Source organism: Nipponia nippon, unplaced genomic scaffold, assembly GCF_047370975.1.
Source record: "Nipponia nippon isolate SJK-2023a ecotype South Korea unplaced genomic scaffold, ASM4737097v1 scaffold_4, whole genome shotgun sequence".
Lineage (NCBI taxonomy): Eukaryota > Metazoa > Chordata > Aves > Pelecaniformes > Threskiornithidae > Nipponia > Nipponia nippon.
The window spans coordinates 58,804,242-58,828,124 of NW_028262358.1; the positions used below are offsets into that span (position 1 = coordinate 58,804,242).

The 23,883-nt window shown below is 41.4% G+C and overlaps 1 protein-coding gene across 2 annotated transcripts; it reads right to left on the bottom strand.

Moving 5' to 3' along the window:
- Nucleotides 1-241: 241 nt before the first annotated feature.
- TMEM242 (transmembrane protein 242) lies at nucleotides 242-23,573 on the bottom strand. 2 transcript variants are annotated; one of them, XM_087777201.1, is made up of 5 exons: nucleotides 23,402-23,573; nucleotides 21,355-21,455; nucleotides 15,914-16,051; nucleotides 5,705-5,759; nucleotides 242-1,474 (listed from the first exon to the last, which is right to left on the bottom strand). In XM_087777201.1, exons 1-5 carry the CDS (start codon nucleotides 23,529-23,531, stop codon nucleotides 1,455-1,457), a joined length of 444 nt encoding a protein of 147 aa, XP_087633327.1. In that variant the 5' UTR covers nucleotides 23,532-23,573; the 3' UTR covers nucleotides 242-1,454. The 2 variants fall into 2 exon arrangements, with proteins under 2 accessions (XP_087633327.1, XP_087633326.1); XM_087777200.1 differs by lacking the exon at nucleotides 5,705-5,759.
- Nucleotides 23,574-23,883: the final 310 nt, after the last annotated feature.

Here is a 23,883-nt window from a genome sequence, read left to right on the forward strand (position 1 = left end):
ATGAAAATAGTACCATTTTTCATGTGCATATGATGGCAGTATTCACCACAATTTATTTAATATTGGATTACAAGCATCAAGCTATGGAAAAGATGTCAACTATTACCTTCAATTCCTTTAAAGATACTATTTTAGTGCTGTCATGTTTCACAGGAAAACCATACTTCTCTATTATTCATCTGACATTTAAAGCTTTTTTTAATGTTCTTTCCTAGGAATATAAAGACTTAATCACAAAAGACAGGTTTTAAGAGGACTTTATTAAATCTGACAACTGACTAATTGGACTGTGTGCAATTAATAAAAAAAAAAATCATAATTGAGCATTCAACAAAGGATTGTTCACTGATAGCATTTTTTTTTATTTCTGCAGTTTTACAGATCTACAGTTCTGCACATACAATGTTTGAATAAGACATTATTCTTCCTAGTTTACACCCACACTTCATGAGATTACTGCAGCGTGGAAAATGTCACATTGCTTCTCCTGGTAGAAGAGCCACAGGAACCACTGAAATCCAAAAAACCTAGCCCTGCCCATACACTTTCTTAGCTGAAAATATTTGTGTGGGACAGACTGGGTGTCTCACTATTTCATACCTTTTTCACTTACAACTTAAACTGCTATACAAATATAGTAGAGACTTTTATGCAAACAGATTCACTATTGTGGAATCCAATAAAAAAAAGCCAATACTGAGAAAACAGTGCACTTTGTAGAGATCTCTTCTGATGCTCTACAGAGGAGCTCAGTAGGTCACTACTTGCATATGGGATGTTTTAAACTTTCCCTTCAGACATACAAAAATAGTTTGGTTTAGATACTTTCTCTGTTGCAAATTTAAATATCTCCTTTATTTTTATGAGTGCACTGTATGCTTTACCTTCATGCTCAGTAACAGATCTGTTATAATTGACTTGATGGTTTTATTCCTAATGGGACATGTAAATGTCACTGAAAGTACTGTTCTTTGTTTCCTAGAGAAATTTTCTAAAGTTCCTCTTAAGACAACACAGGATGGGCTAAGAGTTTATTGGGGTTTTGTCCTTACATTTACTACTGAAGATCGGTTTCTTCTTTAAGTCTTTGTAAGAGAGAGTCTTTTTTTATGTTGGATCCAACTTATCTTGGAGGGTTCATTTCCTCACAAATCAACTATACCAAGCACGCTGAAAAATACAATATAAATTGTTTTGCTTCATTTTGTTTTTAATTCCCTTGCTGCTAGATGTTAACTGGCATCCCCAGGATCAGTGAACTCAGTCAGTAACTTGCTCAGTCTGAGTTTTCGTCTCTGTTTTTCAGATGGAATGCTTCTGCTCCTTCTGCTCCTGTTCTTCCTGAAAGAGACATCTCCAAACGGCTCTGAGTCTTTCACTTGGATTTAAGTAAGTCTTCCCATTCAACAGTGGACTCACTATTTTTAGGAATTGCTGGAAATATTGACTGCATTTTAGTTTGGAATTCTTTCATCTATAAAAGAGATTAAAAAATAAAATCAGTTAAGTGTTAATAAGGAGCAAATAAAGTAGCACCATGAACCCTGGGCTTATTCCACAAAATAAACTGTGTGAGGTAAAGAAGAGGTAAAAAGACTTTAAAAATAACAGAAAATTAAGGCTTTCCCTCTGATTATGTTGGTTCAATTAACAAAGTGAAAAAAAGTATGAAGGGACCCACAGCAATCCCTCCTTCTAAAGCACCACACTGGGGTGCCTAATTTGGACCACTTGCCGGAATGATTCACTACTGTTACATGAACTACCATATATACACACACATGTAAATGTTACAATGTTTTTGTTTGGAGGAAAATTACTTCCATAGAATGTGCCCATATTTTGGCTGCAGTGCCTTTTTCTACACTTGTAATGGATTAAAGGCCCAATAGGTCTGTTCAAGGATTTTAAAACAAGAATTAAAGAAAAAACATACTGTTCAGCTCTGACAGTTTAGGTTTATTCCACCATATGGATACAGGTGACAAAACAAGTCTTGTTCAAATTTATACATTTGCAGGAAGAAAAACAAGATTCGTAATGATATATAGGACCAAGCTTTTCCTTCACTGTTGTTAAATTAAAATGCTGTGAAAGAGGAAGTTTGCTAGTTTTATATTCTGTGTATCAGTACATTAATACCAATTGCCAAATCTATATTTATGATAACGATTTTATCACCAATGTCTGATTAAATAGTCCTGGCAGGCCAGAACAGAAATTTAATTTCTTTAAAAATCACTTTTGTTTGAAGATAATATTTCGATGTAGCGGCTTGCTTTCTTCCAAGTTTTTTACATGTATTTTTACATAGAATATATTTTTAAAGGATAGGCATGGAAAAATCAAATCAGTGAAAATCCTGTTACACAAACAGCAGGATGTACAGGGGAATTTTTGGACTGCTATTTTTAGGAAGCGCTACAGAATCTCCGACATTCATGCAGAGAAGACAGGATGTGGTATTCAAGCACTGGATGCAATGACCTCTTGAAGACCAAATGCTGTCTCAGGCAGTATGTCCCATGGAGAAGTTCCAGGAAATCTAGATATTCTAAACAGCCACACAGGCATCTTCTCTAATATGCCTACATTTTGTGTGTTATGGGTCATCAGTTTTTTTACAAATACCTTTGGGCCATTTTCTGTTCAAGTCCTTCTGCGTGTGAATAATTCTGACAAAGAACTGGTACTTCTTTAGAGAAATGTTACTGCAATGCAATTAAAGTTACAGCTGATACTAAGAATGAAACAATCTACAAAGAAATTACCGGTCTCTTACTAAGACAATAACTAACTGTGATGGATGAAAGCATTTTGGAAATCAAGTTTTTGTGTAAAAATGGCTACTGCTAATCAAATAAAAATACTTGTTATATAAAGTAGGAGGAAAATTCAGAGCCAAATTATCCTTTTTGTTTTATCCTGATTGTGTTCTTACGTAAAAACTAATTCATTGTCTGCTTTATATTTTATTCTGATCAGATAGCTTTTTTGATTAATTATTCGTTCTTGTTTTTTAAAAATATTGGCAATCACCCACAATTGTTCCTAAACTAATATTTTTGCTTCTTATTTAAAAATGAAAAGCTCTCATAGACAGCTAATATTTCCAAGAATAATAGACACCAGTATCAGAGCTGATGTAGGGGAACAGCCCAAATTACATTCAACAAATGCTGACAATTAAATACAAGTATTTACAGTAGGAAATGCCTTAGGAGCTTTGGCTTAGCTGTTTTTTCCAGTCCTCTGTAATTAAGTTACTCCAGTTCTCTGATGTGCAGAAAGTATTCAATTTACTTAACATTTGTTAATTCCTAAGGAGCGAACCAATTCTTCTACTCTTTTGTCTCACTCTGAGTATTATCTGGCTGTTTGGTAACACAGGAGTGGTCAGATCCTAACCTGATGTAAACTGCCGTAGCTCAGTTGGTATAACTGGAAATAAAACATTTTATACCAGCTAATGATCTGGTGCAATGTGGATTTTTTGGCTGTTTCTAAACTCAGTCTTTTCAATTTCTTTTAGTGTCAAATTTAAATTACACACTCATAAAGCCCTACAGGACACCTCTGTTACTCCACTGAAGACACACAAAACCAAAGGAAAACTAAAAGCAATTATATAAAGCCTCCAAAAAGAGGATGATGGGTGAGAGAGCTATTCAGAAAACTACAGTGCTTCCTCACTCTAACAGCTACCTTATAATTACTAACATACCAAACCCTAACCCTCAAATGCAAAAAGCAATCTTGTCTGGGAAATAAAACACTACAGCTCTGTTCTGAAAGAAAAAAGGTATTTATTTAGAAAGCACTAAAACATTGCTGGCAGCTGCAGATTTAAGAATATTCAGATTTTTCTCCCCTCAGAACACTAATTTATGTTCTGCAGGTAAAAGCAACTCATTTCCTGGAAAAGCAATTTTTACTTAACACGTGGACCAAATCTGAAATATTCAACGTCCTTCTTTTGCTTTTAAGACTCCCTGAGAAATTTCCTCAGCCTTGTCTTCTCAGATTTTGACGCTTATTTGTAAAACCACTTTGCAAGTGATGCCAGACTCAATGTTTCATTTACCACTTCCTCTCTTGCCAGCACCTATGCCCTTTTCCAGAAGCCCCCTCTGCACAAAAATAGTTTTTCATTGCAATTCACAACTTCGTCTATGTTTTATATTTTTCTACAAACCTTCTTCCTTTGTGATTCCTGGACAGTGAGCTATTTTAATAAATCATAATGCCAAGCTGATCACCACTGTGCACTGCCTTCTCAGTGTTATGCTTTAGGTTGTCAGCTATTTAAGAGGGACAATATCTACAGTAACTGGCACGGGCCTCCCTAACACATAATGTCTTCACAGTATGTCTAAACGGGGCCAATTTCTTCACGATACAAAAGTCACAGCTACTAACTCTTACTGCAAGTTTTCATTTCTATACAACTTAAAAAATACCACACCCTATTATTTCTCTCCACAACAGTTTTTGAGTTCTCACTAATAATACATTAAGCAACATAATTAGTACTAGTCACAGACTTCTATTTTCCCCATCTCCTTCTCCTCCTAGTAAGAAAGCGCGGTACAGTATTTCATTAGGGCCTCGAGCTGGACTTCTAAGGTATCTCCCCTTTCTGTTCCACTAATAGCACCAGCTTCTGAGTTTCTTCCTCCATTTCCACATTTGTGCTTGTTGCTATCCTGAACGTACTTCCAAATCCTAGCCACTGTCCTCCCTGCACTCAGAGCTCCTCTAAAGCTCACTTGCCACACTGCCTAAAAGCATGGAGAAGACTTTCAAAAATAACTATTCTCTGATGTAATGGAACCAGTGTATACACACATAAATAACCATGGAAACCGCATCCCAAAGTTCCTATCCCTTCTCTCCCAGTGACAATGTCTGCCTGCTTATGAACAGTTCTAGTATCAAATTTTAGGCTGTGACTTCTTTCAGTCAGAGATTATCAGCTCAATATCCTGGGCCTTGACTGGCCAAATCCTATTTAATATATTTATATATGCAGGACTAAATTTGGCCTCCAAAGTAACTCACACTGGCCTTGGGGTTGTTCTTGCTTGCATTTGCTTGACAGCATCATATCGGGCACATTGCAACTTCAGAGGATCCTTGTAGTGAAGGTAAAATTTGTTTGCTAAACATGTAAATTAGCTGTCCTTCAATGAACTGGGCTTACCAGTGTCTAGTCACCTCCTGCAGTGTGGTGAGCTTCTTGTGAAGATGATGAATCTAGCTTTATGTTCTCTTAATACTGCACACTTGAGGTGCAAGAATTGGGACCTTGTCTTTACCTGCTTTACCTCTCAAGAGGACAAGCACACTTCTTGATGAAGGGAATGCTGTGATTAGGAACCTGTGTCTTACCTTGCCTTGTCTTTTTAGTAGACATGCCACTCGGGAGGTCTCTTGTCCCCTCTCCCTCCCTGGAAATCTTCTCCTTATTTCCTCCAGATTCCACAATACACATGCCAGCGGTCTCAAATCAAAAGGCATTCATTTAATTATGAAAGCTAATGTGCTATGTACTAAGTACTGGAATGTTTTGAAATAATTCACTGAAATGGCTGCCTCTTTATTATTGTCAGCCACACTGACACTGGGGTACTCGGTTCAGCTGTGATAATGCCTTCAATTAATAGGGCAGTAAACCCAGCACTAAAAGCTGAATGTATTTTACCTCTTTCTGCCGCCTTCAGTATCACAGGCCACTCTCTCAGCTGCTGCTTCTGAACCTGGTGGTACATGAACGATTTGTAACACATTTCTTGATTTAACATTCCGGTATGCTCCATTCCTGGAGGCAACTCTCTGAAGTGAATTTCACTCAAGTGAATTTTATTTTTTTTATCACAGATATTGCAAAGCTTGACGCTGTTTTTTCCTGCCAAATAAATTACAGTAACTGTTCCACCTCTGACTGTCAGGCTTCTTTCTAAAAGGGTATCATCTACCTTACTGCATTAAATAATCTGTAATAGCTACAGATCACTGTTATTTTCTTATCTTAACCTAATGATCCTGCCTCAGGTGGCAAAAATATGGGGACCTAAAAGCATCTTCCATTTAATAATCTCTTTTTAATGTACATCGTTGACAGAATGTCACGCAAAAATTGGGATAGCACTATTACTGAGAGCACTTACGTGGCCGCTCATATTAAAATGAATGGAAGAGGGGCTAAAAGAGTCTATTTGAATCCTAGAATGAAAGTTTTACAAAGAAATGTTCTCTTTAATGTCTGACATTCATAATAGGCCAACCCAGATTCTAGGAATTATTAGTTTCCTATTTTAGTGCTCGTACCAGTAAGAACTGCTTACATTAGCTTCCAAGTAAAATGAGGTAAGATGCCCTGAACTGGAATATCAACTGGCAGCAGAATACAGTATATACATGCCCTGTGTTCTCCTCAGCCACCTTCCATTTCACAAGGCATGAAGATGAGACAGGCTGCCCTGGATTTAAGAGCATCAGAGAGGATCGCTCTTGCCACCTTTTCCCAAATCTTAAAATGACTGCTGTTGCCCTTGTTAGCAAACACTTACCAAGGTCCACATACAGAAATAGCAAGTTATTTGTAGAAAACGGCAAGTGCTGAGCCCTTACAGTACTTGAAGAGCAGAGCAGAAAGCCTGCTGGCTGAAGGTGATTCTCCGATTCTCAGTGTAAAACGGGGCACTCACTGCGGGCCGCCCTGTGCTGGCTTGCACGCTGCCCTCGAAAATAAGCATGGAAATTAGAGCCCTCGTTCACATTCTTAGACCTTACACCTCACTGGCAAAGGCATTGTGAATGTTCGGATTATCCAGAACTACAGGCCTATGCAAATGGCCCTCAGAGGGTCGATCCTGGCAGAATACATCCTAATATTTAACCATCTTACACTGTACTGTCATAGCGCACTGTTCACAACCTGTTTGCTGATTCCAGTGTTTCACACTTGCATAGAGAAAAGCAGCAGAGTTTTGTTAAACCATCTAGAGAAGTCCAGAGCTCATATTAACGCCTCATCCTATGGAGACTTACATACATGCTTGACCTTATGTAGTACGGAATACTCTTCTTGAAATCAGAGGGCCATTTACAATGCCTAAAATGAAACAAACCCATGGACATATTTTCCCAGAAACCTACCCCTGTAAATCCTGTGTAATTGGGTAAAACACGTACTGTGCTTTTTAAAAGAAAAATAACATGAAAATAACTGAAGTGAACTTTACAGGGAGAGGGGGAGAGGATCGTCACTGTTTAGAACGAAGCCGTTACAGTTCCCAAACCATTATACATATGTAGTAGCCTCCCACAGCTACCACATCTTCTGTCTCAAATTACCGGTAAACTGAGAGCTCTCAAGTCACAAGGGTCAGGCTGTCTCTTTTCCAATGATTGGGTCACATGAAGAGATAAAACACATGAAACGCTTTCCTCGTGTTACTTCTCCAAGTGCGCAGCAGCCATGTGACTCATTTATAAATGAATGTATTTCACAAATAGGAAGATAGCTGCTCTACATCACAGGCGTGTTTTACTAGCCCCACTTCGTCTGGTTTAATTTCTGTGCAAATGTCACTTAGCTCCCAAAAGTGGGATTGTTAACTGGTAGCCTGGAAGTATCTTTCTATACATCTATCGTAAAAGGAAGAAGATGCCATTCCAGTAGAAAAGCCTAAAGAAAACAAAACTGTTCTGGTTTAAGGCTAGATTATTCTAAATTAAAAAAAAAAAAAAAAAAGGAAGTGATTAGCTAATTATGATCAATGGGAAAGACAGCTATTGATTTATATACACCAAGACAGCAATTTTGTCAACCATAATCTTAAAAAAAAAAGTAACTTCCTTAGGTTCAGAGATACAGGAGTATCCTTTAAAATTTTATATACATTTTCAGTTGATCTTTCTAAAATAAAATGCCAAGGACTGAAGTTTTTGTAATATATAATATCTCAAAGTAGATTAAGTTAGTGTCTCATTCTCAAGCCTATTCTCATTGATTTCAGTGATGCTGCATCAGGCTTATACCGTCTTGTTGCAAAAGGCTTTCATGCCATGCAGAAAAATGGAGTGAAGTGCTTTTGAAATCACTGAGGAACATGCCATTTATTTCTGCAGAATCTTACTTTCAAATCTGGGTGCCTGGAAAGGACATCCACATGATTAGTCTATTATGGTGTATTAGTCATTGCTCCTTAGTCACCCTGGGCAATTTGAAAAATTAATATTAAAGCAATTTAAAATTTAAAATAGTTAAATATTTAAATGTATAAAGCGAGCTGGTTAATGGACCCAAAATCTCAGGATAAGCATCCCAACTCTATAAGCTCTTCTGTGCTGTAATTTGGGTTTCTGAATTAAAGTAAAAACATGAATTGTCTGCAAGCAGGCAGTTCCTGAAAAGGGCAACCTGAGTCATTTTTTTCCTCTGTATGTCCAGGAATTCATGATATGTATCATCCACAAGTGAGATTCATGGCTGGGAAAAGAGTCAGCACAAAACCAAAACTCTTCAGTGATGCGTAAGCCTCAACACCATGACCGGGGCTGAATTCTGTGCAGGAAACCTGTCAGAGCCAGTGTGACACCCGGAGCCAGGCAGGGTCGGCTGGGTGCCTCCAGGCAAGCAGAGCAGCTGGGGTCTTGGACCACAGAAGGGTAAGACAAGCATGGCCATACCACCACCCTTAAAGCACAGGAAGATCCCATGGGACCAAGATGCAGCACCAATAATTCGCACCTATCAGATAAGCTCTTATTCAGATTTTAGTTGTACGTGTATAGTTCACAGTTACGCACAGACAGGAAGTGGATCAATCCACCTGTCCACTTACGGCGACGTGGAACTGCTCCACAGAGGCAATTTCAGACCAAAGGCTGAACATTGTCTTACTCTTTCCAGTTTCTTAACAGGTTGGCAGCAGCCAACAGCTACAAGTCTCTTCCAAGACACAGCAGAGTAATTCCTCAAGACAGCTACAGTGAGTCTTCCCATATTTTTGAAATACTTCGTTACAGCTGTCCCTATTCATAAAGCAGATGTAGCAGCTTTCCAGAAGGAAAATGATGATCTTATTCCTTGAATAAGCATCCTGCCTTTTCAAGTTTACAATGAAGTTCATAGGTTACTTTTTTTTTTCCTTTACTTCTTGGATAAAATACTAGCAGTACATATGTGTGGAGGCAAGTCTTCTCCACACCAAACTAATCAGGCAATATAAGCAGTACAGAAAAACCCTGTATAAACAGTAGGAGGAAGTGCTAACTTGTACTAGTACTCCATCTTCTTTCTAAGAGTTTGAATTTAAGTAAGTATTGAGGAAATAAAAGAATGTTAAAAAAACTGGGCAGATTTGATTTATATTGAAATACATGATCATGAAATAGCAAGGAAAAAAAATGTTTTTATTATGCCATCAAACATAAGCATGGTAAGAAATAGAAACTTCATCAATACTACTTAGGTGAGGATTAAATACAACTGTAATTAAAAACTTAAAACAACAAAAAAATCTAGGAATGACTCTAGGATGACTCTAGAATGATTTTAGGAGATATACTGTTTTTATAGCAACATTTGTTCATTTATGAAATAGCATAAAAATTTCAGCCACTGCAATGTGCCTATACTTGGTTGAGATTTATAGATCTTTGTACTATTTACAGATGCCAAAACCAATAATTTTTGAAGACTATGTCTCCATGTTCTCATTTTATTTTTTAAATTAATCCATCCTTAAAGCCAATACTCCTTTGTATTTATACTGTACCTATGACTATAGTCTCACAAAATTATATCGAATATCTCTCAAAATAAGCAGGGGGAAGTTATTATTTTTATGCTTAAAATGGTGATTTAGAGGTTAGATTTCCTCTAGGGAAAAGCAGCCCGCCTAGGAAATGTCCTTACCAACAAAACCATGGCAAGCATATACTCTCTGTATTGCTTTTAATTGTTTTAGATGTCTCTTCACAGCTGTGCAATTGTTTTAGACTGTTAATATTTTAAAGGTTAAGATCAATGAAAAACTGGATATTTCGTTAGGAGTCACCATAAAAATGATAAACTAATATTCTGTAACTATATTAGTCACAGATTACTAGGCAATTCTTCTCACTATTTTTCCAGCTTTCCATGGAACAGATGTGGAAGCAACAATCAGAATCTCACAAACCTACATATGAATCATCCTGGCCCTTTTCCTATGGGAGAAAGAATGCTTTTATTTTTGAGGAAATAAAACCTAATTTATTGAGGGCATGAAGAGCAAAAGGGCTTTTAAAGCATAATTTATCTCGTTTGTTAATTGTTGCATGCTTCAGTCTACAAGGGCTGAGGGTATTGTTCTGCTTTTAAAAGAAGGCTCATAATTGCTGATCGTTTAAAAAATAAAAAAGAAAAAAAAGAACATCAGGCACTCATAGGTATGTTTTAATACCTGTCAAGTATTCTACAGCTGCAAGTTTAATTAAAAACAAAAACCTACTTATTTAAAACAAGGGTTTACAACTCAACTGTAACTTCTAGAAAATTGTGAAACTAACATTTTTCCAAGCAACAAAAAAGGTGTGTGGGTCATAACACCTGTAGAATAGGTAAATAAAATAAGAAAGGTTTCATTTTTGGAAAACTCTGTGAAAATACTTGTTTAGGTCAACTGTAACGACAGGGGGTTTAAGATAATTTTGAAGTTTTTACTTTTAAAAATTTTTACTGAGTAAAATACCATTCGTTCTTCAATTGAAAATTTAAAACTTCATTGAGCATTTCATATGAAGAATGTTGAAATAAGATGTTTCAACTTTAAAAAAAAATTAAATTATAAATTGGCCAAACCATTCTTTTCTACAAAATGTATTTCAATACCTCTGTGTTTTGCATCAGAAAACAAGTCAGCCCACTGCACCAGGAAGGGATAGCTACGGGGTTCTGAGGTTGCAAGCTCAAAACCCTGTAAGATAATGCCATGATGTGGAAGTTGTTAAATAGCAAATATACTTGTTAAAAAAGGTGGTGCCATTTTCTTTCAAGCCAGATGTCAATTATTAAGCTTGTGTTGAACATTGCACATGTCCTTCTATTTTGTGAAGTGCCTGAGAGAGGAAGGGTGCGGGTGTGTCTGGATGAGCCCCGGGTGCAGATCAGGAGTGCCCTTTGGAAGCAAATCTCCCAGTTGTCCGTGCTTACTGGGCATGAGTTCGTGTACTGCTGAACAGCCTCAAAAGGCAGGAACTGGGTTTCTTTAGGGCGACACAAAACTGAAGATGCATCCTAGGAGCACACACAACATACTCCAACTGCAAACAGGCATTCAAGCCATGGGGCAAGGCCAGAGTCAGTCCAAATTTTAAAAATCTCCTGGAATGGTTGTAGATGTCAGGTCCTCAGCCCCCAGCTGCCTGGAGATAATCAAAGGTGGACTGACTTTAAATATTTTCCTAAGACATTGCGGGAAGCAAGTTAAAAAAGTCTGACTGTCACTGACAGCTGGTTATTTTCTGCAAGAGGTACAATATAAAACTAGATAACCACCATCTCCTAGGTTCTGAAAATGAAGATTTCTCTTCTACGTTATGGAAAAAATAGAACTTAAACCATTATCAAACCAAGTCCTCACAGATCCATCACTTCTCCATTTAGGAATAAGAGTTGACTGGAATTTAGTAGGGTTTATTACTTACCAGCCTATCCTCAGATTACAACAGTGGTAACTGCAGTCAGGGGATATTAACAACCCAACCTGAGACAGCGTAAAATCTTTTATATCCCTTACCAAAATAAAAAGATCAGTTACTTACTATCACCCCTGGGTTTTCACGCTGGCATAAAAAGCAGCAGACTGTAAAGCTACAGGGAACCGCCTTTAACAATAAAGCCACGTAAGAGCTGGAAGCAGGCACTGTCACGGCACTGTTTTAAGAACCAATAAACCACAAAGATTAAATAAAACTCTGATATCACCAAAGCTGGTGCATCACCCCAGTGTCTGGAACAGATCTTAGCAACGACTCGCTGCTACGGCAAACACAGGCTGTCGCAGAAGGCGTAAGGACGAGGCATCCTGAGCCGCGGCTTCAGCGTCCTTCCGCGACACGAACTGCTGAGCAATGGCAACGCTGCTTCAGAGCGACGGACACAGATTGATTACAGCAATTACAACTCACCGAGGAAATATCGTGCCAGTTTGCTCTTGTCGTTTCATCTCTGACTTTGTAAGTGATGACGAGATAATTTAAAAAGCTTCGAGTAACACATATTTTTTATCAATCACTCACTGTCCTGTGGATAATTTACACTCATAGGAAACACGTCCCTGAACATTAAAAATCGTAGCATTTTGGCACCGGTACCAAGCGAAACCGCTCTTCTGGCCTCTAACTAACGACACCACCATTTGCCACTACCGCAATGCCGCTTTAAACAAAGGGGGGGGCCACAAGACGACGGAAGCCGCCCGTCCCGTCGGCGCGAGAAGCAAACGGCGCCGCTTCCCGCGGCCGCGCCGCCCCTGCCGCTGCTCCCGCCGGCGCCGGCAGGTGTCGCTGCTGTGCAGCGGAGCCGCCGCGGGGCGCAGCCCGCTCTGGCCCGCGGAAACCACCGGTCGGCGCGCGGCAGCCGAGGGCAACAACGCAGGCTTGCGTTGTTCCCCTCCAAGGCCTGCAAGTTTAAAAAGTCAGCCCTTTATTTGCGAAGATCCCACCAAGAGAGCCACGAGGACAGAGCTGGCAATGGATTTGAGAAAGCGCTGGAGTTAGTGTTACAGAAGCAGCTTGCTTGTTTGCTAAATGAAACATCTGCAGTGCTTGCAATCAGAATTTTACTATGCTTAACAATTTAATATTGAGAGAAACAATTTAATATCAAGAGACTATATTAGCTGTCAGTAATGTGATCAACATTACCAGTAGTTCTTAAACAAATTAAGCTGCTGCCCAGCAGGGCCAGACCACTAATTAGCAGGTCCCAAAGGGAGCTGGTTACCGTGCAAGGCAGTAAGGTGAAGAGGCTGGGCAGAACCTCTTCTTCTCTTTGTCCAGCTGCCAGAGCTTTGGTTAGTAAGTCCACAGAGATTCCTGGCATCAAAATGACTTACATCTCCCCTCAGGGCACGCATAGTATAGCACTTTCAGAGGCAAAAGTCTGCCTTAAGTTCATAGTTTTCAAATCTTGATTCCTGATGCTAGGTCTGAAATTGTAACTTGAACTTCTACAGGTATTGGGAACCTGCGTGTACTACAGAGCAGCTGAACTTGCAGCACTCAACCACGCTGAAGACTCAGGACATTCAGGTAAATCCGTGAGAGCCTCTTTTTAAAGTGTTTAGCTGAAATTAAAATGTTCATTTGAAAATGTTGAGCTTAGTGTAAAATCTAGGGTGTCTTCTGTGGTCTGAACAGTTTATGTGGAAAGAACCTTTATTCCACTCAGTGATAACTTTGGTCAATCCCACAAATTTCTCACAAATAAAATTTATTTTTGTGGCTATCTAATAATTATTAGACACAACATATGCGTCCAATATATGTTTTTAAAAATCAGTATTTTAACTGACGGATTGTTAATCTATTATCTCTGCTTACATGATAGCAATTAAGAATTTTCGAAAGTATCACAATGTTCCCCTGAAACAGGAAAATAAATAAAATAAACAGGTCCTTCTTAAAATGAGCATATATTTAAGAGTCCAGAACTAATAATGTACCATCCCCCTTATAACCCTTACTTAATCTCAACTGTTCAGGAAAATTATATTTAAGCACAAAAAATACTGTCTTTCAACAGTCAGTGTTTGCTCCCAAGTGTTACGTTAAAGCAATATGCAAAAAGTGTCAACAACAATCAAAAATCAAAGATGAATTATTCTAGAAATATATTTTTAATGCTAATGAACCTCTTCTCTTTGGTCAGAATCTTTCATTTTTAACACACTTCTGCTTTTGTACGTCCAGCAATTTTAAACATGTATATATATTTGATTTTAACAGATACATAGTACAATAGGAAAAAGAAATGTGTGACAGGAAATTTACACATGCTAATTTTTGATTCTGCAATAATGAGTAGCACTATAGTACATGTTTCCTTTCTGCAGTGGGAATTTAGAAGTCTATAGGGAATGCAATAAATATGTCAGTGGAGAGCAGGGAGAGAGCTGTTCAAAATCACGTCCAGACACAGTCTCTTGACAGAAATCTGCTTCCTTCAGTGTCTGCAGTTCTCACTATGCAATACGGTGAAACATAAGCACTCCACAACAGAAACCAATACCAACAGGCATTTGCAAGAGCCTCTTAAGATAGTTTCCCCCACCTTCTTTCAACACTAACGCAACACAGAATATAATAAGGTGCAGGTTTTTGGCTATGAATGCTCAAGGAGTCTCTGAAATGCCCTGCAGCGTGCTGTATGCTGCTGACACAAGAGCCACTGCTGTCAGGTAGCCAGAAGCCCCCCGACTCTGACATGTCCTGGGGCTTGGCCATCTCAAGTTTATGTGGTTGTTCCCTATCAGGCAGTCTCTCAAGGAAAGCAGCCTCACAGGGAAACCAGGCTACTGTGGGTCTAGGCCAGTACTTCTCAAGGAAGTAAAAATTAAGCTTACCGAGAAACAGCTAACGTAAATTGCAGACTAGGGTCAGATTCTGCTGTCCTTCGGCAGGACCAGAAGTACTCTGACGGAATGAAAATAAGAACGGGCAGCATAGTGGGAAATGAATCATTTTGGCTGATGATGTAACTGATGGTATACTGAGTGGACTGTTGTAGCTCAGCATGCAGAGAGTATAAACTGGTACTCCCACACTTCCTTCCCCTTCTCTGCCATTCCACTAGAGCCTCATAAGGAGGACTTGAGGTTAAACAAAATGTGTTCTAGATGCCTCCTATGTCATGCTATGCTTTTTTGGTGTTCTGCCTTCCTTTACTGGTTCCTATTGAGAATCAAAATTGGAAACTAAGGAACAAGGGATTGTGTCGTGCTGTATGTTGGGACCCAAATCGTGACCTACAGGATACATCAGCAGAGTAGACACGAAGTGAGAACTTGAATAAAGATATTAACGAGAACAGTACTGGGATGGAGTAGTATCTTCTTCCTTCTAGTTTTGGGAGACACTTTGCTGAATATATAAGTAATTTGCCATGGAAGCTAAAGGAAGTCTATTCATTCCTAGTCCTAAAGAGGATGCAGAGAGTTCTGCCAAACTTACAGCTGCAGGGGACTCTTAAGTCATGGCTTATTACTAGGGGCAAACAAAAATGCTTACACGAACTTTAGTGTTCGCACTCAATGCTGTGAAACACCGTAACATAAGCAATTTACTAAAGATAGCCTTAGCCCTTTGGGACATACAGATGCTTCCCCTTGACGTGACATGTCATGGACCACCAATCTATTGCACATGAAACTCAATCTTCTGCCTCCTTGCCCCTTCCAGAAATCCACTAGAAAGCAAGCTGGTTTCCTCACAGTTTTTCTTATGTCCCCAGTGTCCTGATGCAAAAAATGGAACTCAGATAAATAAACGGATTGCTCTAAAGATAGGAACTCAGGGGGTAGCCTTCAATTCAATAAGCAAAGGATACAGAAAGTTTGCAGCTACTATTTTAGTCTCTAAATTAGAACACTGGCTCTTTTGTGAAGAATCTGAAACATCTGTACAAATAAACATAAGCAGGACAAAGCTGTTCCTCCCCAAAATCGTCTCCTCCCACAACATCCCGTTTTTTGCAGATGTAAGAACGCCTTCTCTGTGTGCACACACTCTGGTTAGTCACTCTGCATATGGTGCATGAAGGTGTAACTCCTAGGCTGAAGTAGTATAGAGATGCCAACCCAAGATGCATTACCCAAGCAAAAATACAGTATTTGAGGGGATCATGCTTGCTACTCACACTGTGCACACCCAGGGCCTTCCAGATGGCAAAACTGAGCAAACCAACTCCACACCATGCGTAGAGGGAGCCCCATCCTAGGGCTCGTAAGGCCAGTGACGAACCACTCTCTGGTAATGCAGCTGTGGCAGTAATCCCCTAGAACCAAAAATAAAGTGGTCAAGAAAAAGTGAAAAATGATTGGAAAAAAACATGAACTAAAAAAGTTAACTTAGTGATCTAGAATTTTTCCTGACTTGCCAGCTGTACTAGTGTGGCCACAGAAACTGTTACGGCTGCCAGCAGACCCAAAGAGCCAAGGAAGGGGGTGGATGAGCTGCCTTCCCACCAGGAGCAGCTTTCGTGGTTGCCAGTACCACCTGAAGATTATTTTTATTACCCAGAAATGCTGAAGTCAACTGTTTTGCAGGCACAAGAATCCAACACTCGGTTATCCCACCAGTCAAAATACAAAAGTGAACCAAAACCAGTCACAAGCCGTTATGCCACTGACATGAGAACATAATCATTGTACGACATTGATTTTGGTACTTTTTCTTGGGGTGGTAAGGGTGGTGGGCAACCATTGGACTACAGGTCTTTATCTGCACTCCTGAAACAGCAGATTAGTAAACTGGAGGAACCCGAGAGGCTTTCAGCTTGACGCAGAGAGGGTATAACAGTGACCGAGAGACTAACTTCCAGGGGCTGCAACTCTGAAGGATCTCTGGAAACTATTTAGGAAAATTTTGCAAAGAGCAAACAACAACGCTGAATGCATCCCCCTGCAGAGTTCACCAAGTGGCAACATAGAAAATGCTCTGCAGTCTCCATGCTTCTCATTTTTGTCAGAAACAAGAGTAGGTGTTTTTAACCACTTGTTAAGGTACTGCTGCGTAAGAGTCTGCCATGAGATGTGTCCTGAAAACACAAAATACCATCACTTGGAAAAGCCACCTCAGGCCAAGAAGAACAGAGCCTCAGCCGTGATGGGGTCCCAACCACAATGGAACCTTCTCTGTCGCAGCACATAAACGCACATGGCAGCTAGCACGGGCATAGGCCACACGCTGGCTGACATCAATCAGTTCGCACTGCACGTTCACCGTTGGCCATCCGTTCTCATCTCACAGCACCCACCTTACGGTACCTATCTGGTACAGGACAGCTTCAGTTTGTGTAGCCCGCACCAGCAGTAAGACAGACATAATCCTCTTGCTCGTAGTGGTTAATGTCAGCAAGAGGGTTTGTTTTTTCCCCCCCCAAAGGATCACTGTTCAGTTCTTCACATGGAAACATAGAATTCAGATGGTAACTGTTAAAGACTGGCATCTACGCTTTTTATGCAACTGAACAGTCCTACTTACTTACTGGATATCTCGGGGGAAAAAAAACAATTATTGCTCAGAGGTAAACATAAATGAGACTGCAAGCATACAAATACATTCAACAAAGAATTATTTCATTTATAGTCTAAAATACTGAAAACTTGCAGAAGGATCCAAAAAATTTTCCTCCAAAACATGCCAAAGAGCTGCACTTTTCTATTCATCACAAAAAGTGGGGGGAAAAAAAAAAATCTTTTGTATTCTTGCTTTAAAAAGACTTTAATTTTTTTTAAATGGTTCTCTTTCTTCTTTGATATAATTAAACGTATGTAGTGTCTATCACTATGGTATTTGGTCAGTGAAATAGCACCAGTAGTTTTTTTCCTCTTGGCTTTGTATTTATTGAAATGTTAAAATGATCCTCAGACAGTCCTCAGCATTAACACTTTTCCTTAGGATTTAGCTGAAGGCAGTTACCCAAGGACAAATACACACTTGCAAAGGGCACAAGCAAAATCCATCTTGATCCTTATTTATTCTGATTTGGACATCCCAAAGTGGAAGCTGTTAACTTAACAATGCTCTGTAAGCATACACATACATGCACACAGACACAAGCAGCAGAGATCTCTGGTCACGCTGTTATACCAGGTCCTATTATTTCCTTACCACAGCTAGTGAACTTTCCTAAGTCTTCCAGTAGAGACTGCTTTGAGTAGATTTAAAATGCTGATGATTATTTCTGACATTTCTCCTGCTTCCATAGTCTAACCATATACAACAGCATGCAGGAAAACTTCTCCTATTTGGAAGATGGGAAACGAATGGACAAAAATATCCTCTACACAGAATCTTTAAATAGGAGTCATTATCTGTGAAAATTGCTGGCAAAACCCCACCGCCACCCGAATACTATTTAAATGCTTGATTGCCCCAGAAAAATAGTGGTAAATGGAAACAATTGATCTGGTTTTACTGACAGCAGCCAAACAGCGTTCAGTCACAGGCTGATTCCTCAGGGTATTAAGTACATAGATAAGGATTTCTGTAAACAAGACAGTTTGTTTTATGATTATCAGATATGCTGTTTAGAGCATTAAGAAAGCTGATTAATGAAACACTAAAAAATTTTAAAAGACAACAGTAGCATGGGAGAAAAAGATGTCACCAACAGAAAAACATTTTTAAGAGAACTGAGTTTTATTCACAAGCCCATTATTCTATGCACAGATGTTTTCTCTTCATTACTGCTCCTATTTTTTTTTTTAAAAGTCAACTCTTTAATCTAAAAAATAAGCTATTAAACAATACGTGAGTCTTTCTAAAAACGAGGCCAGGAAAATAGAGGGCAGAATTAGCTGATTTGGTTACCAAAGTATATGCTTCATATTTAATTTTTTTTTTCCTGACAGATACAAGCAGGAAGTGGGAGAAGGAGAAATGACATTGTTTTTTTCAGACACAGGCCTCAATCCTGTAACTATCCCCTTGTGGGTAAGAGTGTGTCTGAAAGGAAGCAGTGCCTAAAATAAATGGTGTGTTCAACCGTTTTGGTTGATTGTGTTCAGCGTGTTCACTGTTTTGTATGACCTAACCCACTGCAAAATTAAACACCTGGATAAATGCTGGTAAAACTGGACACTTACTACAAGGAGGCTGCTGCATCTGAGCATTTAACACCCCCCCACACAACAATTTCTTAACTGAAGGTCTCTGTAGCGGTTCACCACTAAACAGGATTATGTAATCTCAGTTTCGAGTCAATTTGGGTGCCAGTCCTACAAGTGCTTACATTTACTTTACTTCACTAACATGGAGGAGGTACAGTAGGTGCAATTTCAGCTTTATCTCTTGCCAGTAATGTTGATGCTACTCTACAAGAATAAGGTCTCATACTGTTGCTTCCTGGAAGTCTGAATGCAGTCATGAAGCCATGATGCTGTGATGCTACAACTTCCCCTCTAAACTGCTATTTTTTTCTCCCATAAAACTATTTAAAGCTGTCCCAGGCTGCATTATGTTTGCTTCCTGTTTCTACCTGACTTGCATGCCGCCATGTCACTGACACAAAACCTGGCACAAGCCAGCAAAGATGCTGAAAGAATAGCTCTCGCATTTCTTCCCAACATTGAGCATCGATTCTCATTCCTTCGGATCTTCCCCCAAGCTTGTGCCAGCACAGTCACTGAAGTCATGCAGTGAAGGGGATCAGAAGACTGATTTGGACTAAAACTAATGCAGGAAATAAAAAAAAAAAAACACAAACATAGAATTAACCAGTATCATCTCACCAACCCAGTAGCATTGGTGCCTTTACAGGGGCAGGAATGAATTGCCAGAAACTAAGGGCTGTTAGGATTACTTCTTTCAACAGCAATGCTGGCTGATGTTTACTTAAAGTACCCATCAAACTATGGCCTCACCTTAACATGGATAAAAATAATATTTAGGCATCGAACATCTAAGAAGGACGCAATCATCTGTAGTTATTCGTAGTTACGCTTTTGTTATTATACATGACGTGTTATTAAAAATGACTTGCAGTAACTAAAATTTAAGTAACTTTAAAGTAAGTAAGTTTTAAATTTAAGTAACTATAAGTAAGAATGCTACTGCAAAACTGTTTACCTTGTTGGTACCTCAGAGAGCCTCTATAGACAGTTAAGTCATTCTCAAAGTCTAGCCTTCCCTTTTGAAATTGCTCACCTACAAGTACCTTGACAAAAAAGCATCTTTCTACACTTTGCAGTATTTAAGTTGAGGGGCCCAGGAATCACAGATTTTTGCTAGCAAACTGTTGTAAGGCATTTGCACAGGTAGTAGCAGCTAGAGGTTTTCAGCAAAAATCGAAATGGTATCTATCACTTGGTGCCATTTCCAGCATATATATTCTCAGATGTCAATGTAATGTCACTCTTGATAAATTTCACACTGACAATAGGACAGCTCGGCCAGGAATACACGTGAGCCGGAAAAAATGTAATGCTCAGGAAAAAGGAAGTTCTAAAAAAAAAAAAAAATTATGTTTAAAAAAAAAAAGAGAGAAAACTTCCTTATTGTAATATATTTCTATAGCTTGTGAAATAACTTCTCACAGAGTTTTCTATTTTGTCTATTCCAAAAAAGAAACATGTGTTTATTGTTGCTGAAAAGGCAATGGATGAGTTAGGCCACAGCAGCCTATAGAGGAAAACAGGATGGCAAAGGAAGGATCTCATGCTCTTTGACCACAAAAGGAGATTGTGAGTGATCAGATACAAAGGCTCTGATAGAAAGTGCAATGGAAGAATTTTTTTTCTCTTGATAAGCATTGTTATTGAATTAACATTTTAAAAATAAACACAGCTGATCAGTTCTCAGCTCTCTAAAAACATCTGTAATATACGTTGTATTTTAAGGGCTTGGTGGAGATGAGACTGACCAATTTGAAGGGCCTATTTTTGGCAGCAACAAGCCATTAGTGAGGAAAAAAGCATTCTTCAATTAAATATGCTGTATTTCAGATTAATATACCAACATGGTATAATTGCTAGCTTTGCTTTGCAATTTTTTTCTTCAGAATGCTCAGGTGGATCCTGTTATTAATTGCACGAGATCAGATTATTTTTGGCCATCAGATCTCATAGTACCAAGCCGCTACTCACTCTCATCAGTGCCCTTACACGGTGGGAAGGGACACGGTGGGAAGGGAGTGGAGAACTTAAATTTTGACTAAATGACTCCACTCACATATTCCACAGCTTACAGGCTTTCTGCCTCCTCACTGCAGTTACCTCGCTTCCCGATTCACTGTAGCACCGTGGGACCGCATGGTGAACTGGATCACCGAGGTGATACAGGCTCATGACTGAAGTGTGTTCACATCACAGAATCAAAACAGACCATCAGTTATATTCCATTATATAGCAGTAGTACGATTCCAGCACACAGTGTAAGCTTTATGTATTTCAACTAATCTCAAGTACTAAAGTATTTAACAGTGCCAACTCTGAACTGATTTTTAAATTAATCCTACCCCTATTGACTTCAATTAAGCCTAGTGCTCTTACCATCCTATCAACATTTCTATAAAGCATTTGATACATTCTTATTTCCTGCGTATCACAACTGGAAAACAGTTTAAAAGGAACAAACCTTACTGAACCAGTCTGGGTTCTTCTTTTTTGTCATGGCAAGTGTGGTGCCAAAACCTGCTATCATTCCTGCTGTAGCAACAGTACCTAGAAAAATTCCACCTGCCAAGGAAAGTTTAAGAAATAAAAATTAAGGTTTTGTTTCTTAAAGGGAGGGAAAAAAAAAAAAAAAAACACCAAACCACAAAACCAAACCTGTTCTGAAAATAAAACCTGAAAAATTAAGATCTGTCAGCACATGCTGAAGGGAAAGGCACAGTTGTCTACATTATTTACATTAACTCAATACAGCAAGAAAGCCAGAAAGAATATTTTTAAATAGAGCATTTTGAAAACTAATGACAAGTGTATATATTTTCAAGCCACACATACAAAAAAAAAAATCATTCAAATCCCTGGATGCCTTTTCACAGTACTTCGAAATTTCTCTCTCACTCCAGAGCCAGGCTACGAAAATCATCTCGTTCTGTGGCTATGCCTCACCCCTCCTCAAAAGGAAGATGTAATTATTTTTGTTGCATCGCTTGTTATTTCAAATGGCCACCTGAAAATCCACCAGTACCTTGGAAGACCACTCCATAAGCAACACTTGTTCTTCAGCTTTCTTCGGTTTATGTTCTAACGCTCTATTTAAAAAAAGAAAATTACACTGGCAGGAAGCTTTCCCAAGATAGAAAGCATTTCTCGCTTTTCAGTTCTTTCAGAGTGTTTCCAAAGTCACTTGAGGTCTCTTGATTCCTTCTCGTTCTTGCATCAAAGGCACATGTAGCCATACCTGCCCGCTTTTAAGAAAAAGGCTTGTTACAAAGACTGAGCGCGCTGTACGAAACCATCTGATTCATATTAAAATTAAAAAATTTCAGGGGGTTACAAGTTCTTCTTCCTTTGCAACTACTGATACCCATCCTGTTTTCCCTTTCCTAATACCAGTTAGGTAATTAAGGAACTGGCCTGAATAGGAAGTCAGAAGCAAACCATGTTTATGTGAGGTCTCGCTTTTTAAAAATTAATTATCCTATTACTGTGATGGAGTCGTTTGCTGCACTCGCGTCAATGGGACCTATAAAGCACCTCTTCTGCCTGGGAGCAGGAGGACCTCCCACGCCGTCCGAGCTTTGCACGCCCGCTGCATTTTACATGTCAAGGTCTACTGACCACCGTTTCCCTGGTTTCAGAAATAATAACTGGTCTTAAATGAACTTCTCCTCCAAGAGGAGGAGCTCGATGCACGGCCTCCTCGGGAGGGCCAGGAAAGCGTTGCAAGGGGTGGGCAAAGCCTGCGGCGAGAGGGGACGCTGCCCCTGCGCTAGCCCGCTCACGCAGCCGCTGCTCCCGAGTGCCGGCCGGGGCGGGGGGGGGCGTCGTCCGTCCGACGGCGGCCCGCCCGCCTCCCCCGGGGCTCCCGGGCCGCCCGGCGCGGCGCGGGGAGGGGGCGCCGCCGGCCTCCGCTCCGCCAGGGGGCGCGGGGAGCGCGAGCAGCCGCGGGGAGCGGCCGGCGGCGCGTGGGGCGGCTGAGGCGAGCGCGGCCGCAGAGCGACGCCCGCCGCCCGCAGGTGCGCTCCGGCGGGAGGCCGCGCTCCCCCGGCGGGGGTCCGGCCCGGGAGAGCGGCTTCTTTCGGTACGGACACTCCGCGGCGCCGTCCGCAACCCCTACGAGCCGCCTCCTTCCCGACGGCTCCGGCCCCGCGGGGCCTCCCTGAACGCCCTCAACCCACCCCCGCCGCCGTCGCGCTGCGGCCCCCGCCCCGGGCGGCCTTTGCGCCCCGCGGCGCTGCGGGGCGAGGGAGGGAGGCGGCCCGCGCCCTGCCTCGTAACCCCGTGTGCTGTCCCGCCGCCAGGGGCGGGTGGCTGCGGGGCGACAGGCCGGAGAGCGGGGCAGGACCTCGGGCTACGGCGAGGCGGGCACGGAATCGCCTTCCTCCCGGCCGCCGCCTCCGCCCTCCCTGCGGCGCGGCCGGGGGACGCCCCGGGGCTCCCGCAGCCGCTGCTGCGCGTCCCTGACCCGTGCAGGCAAAGGGGGGGAGGAGGAGGGGGGGGGCTTTCTGCACCTTTGATTAAGAAGAGCTTGTCCTGGGACGCCGCAGGGCTCCCGGCCCCCCGGGGCAGCGGCAGCCCGCGCCCGGGGTCCAGCGCAGCCGCTGCCCCCTCCTGGGCGTCCCCGCCGGCAGCCGCCCCCATGGCCCGGGGCGCGGGAGGAGAAGGAGGAGGCTGCCGGCCGCAACCCGGAAGGAAACGGAGGGGGGCCGGGAGAGGCAGCCGCCCTTCCTCCTCCTCCTCCTCGTCCTAGTCCTCGTCCTCGGCCGCGCGGCCGAGCGTGGGCAGCCCGCCACCCCGAGGGGCTTGGCCGGCCGCTGCCCCCCTCCAGCGGGGGCGGCGAGACTGGGGCGCGCTTACCCCGGGAGTGGCCTCCCGGTGACCGAGGCAGCTGCGGCTCGGCCGCGGGCCCGGCGGTAGCGTGGGGGGGTCGGCGCCGGCGGCAGCCGGCACGGCGGTGCCCCGCGCCCGGGCGGCGGGCGTGCCCGGGGGAGCA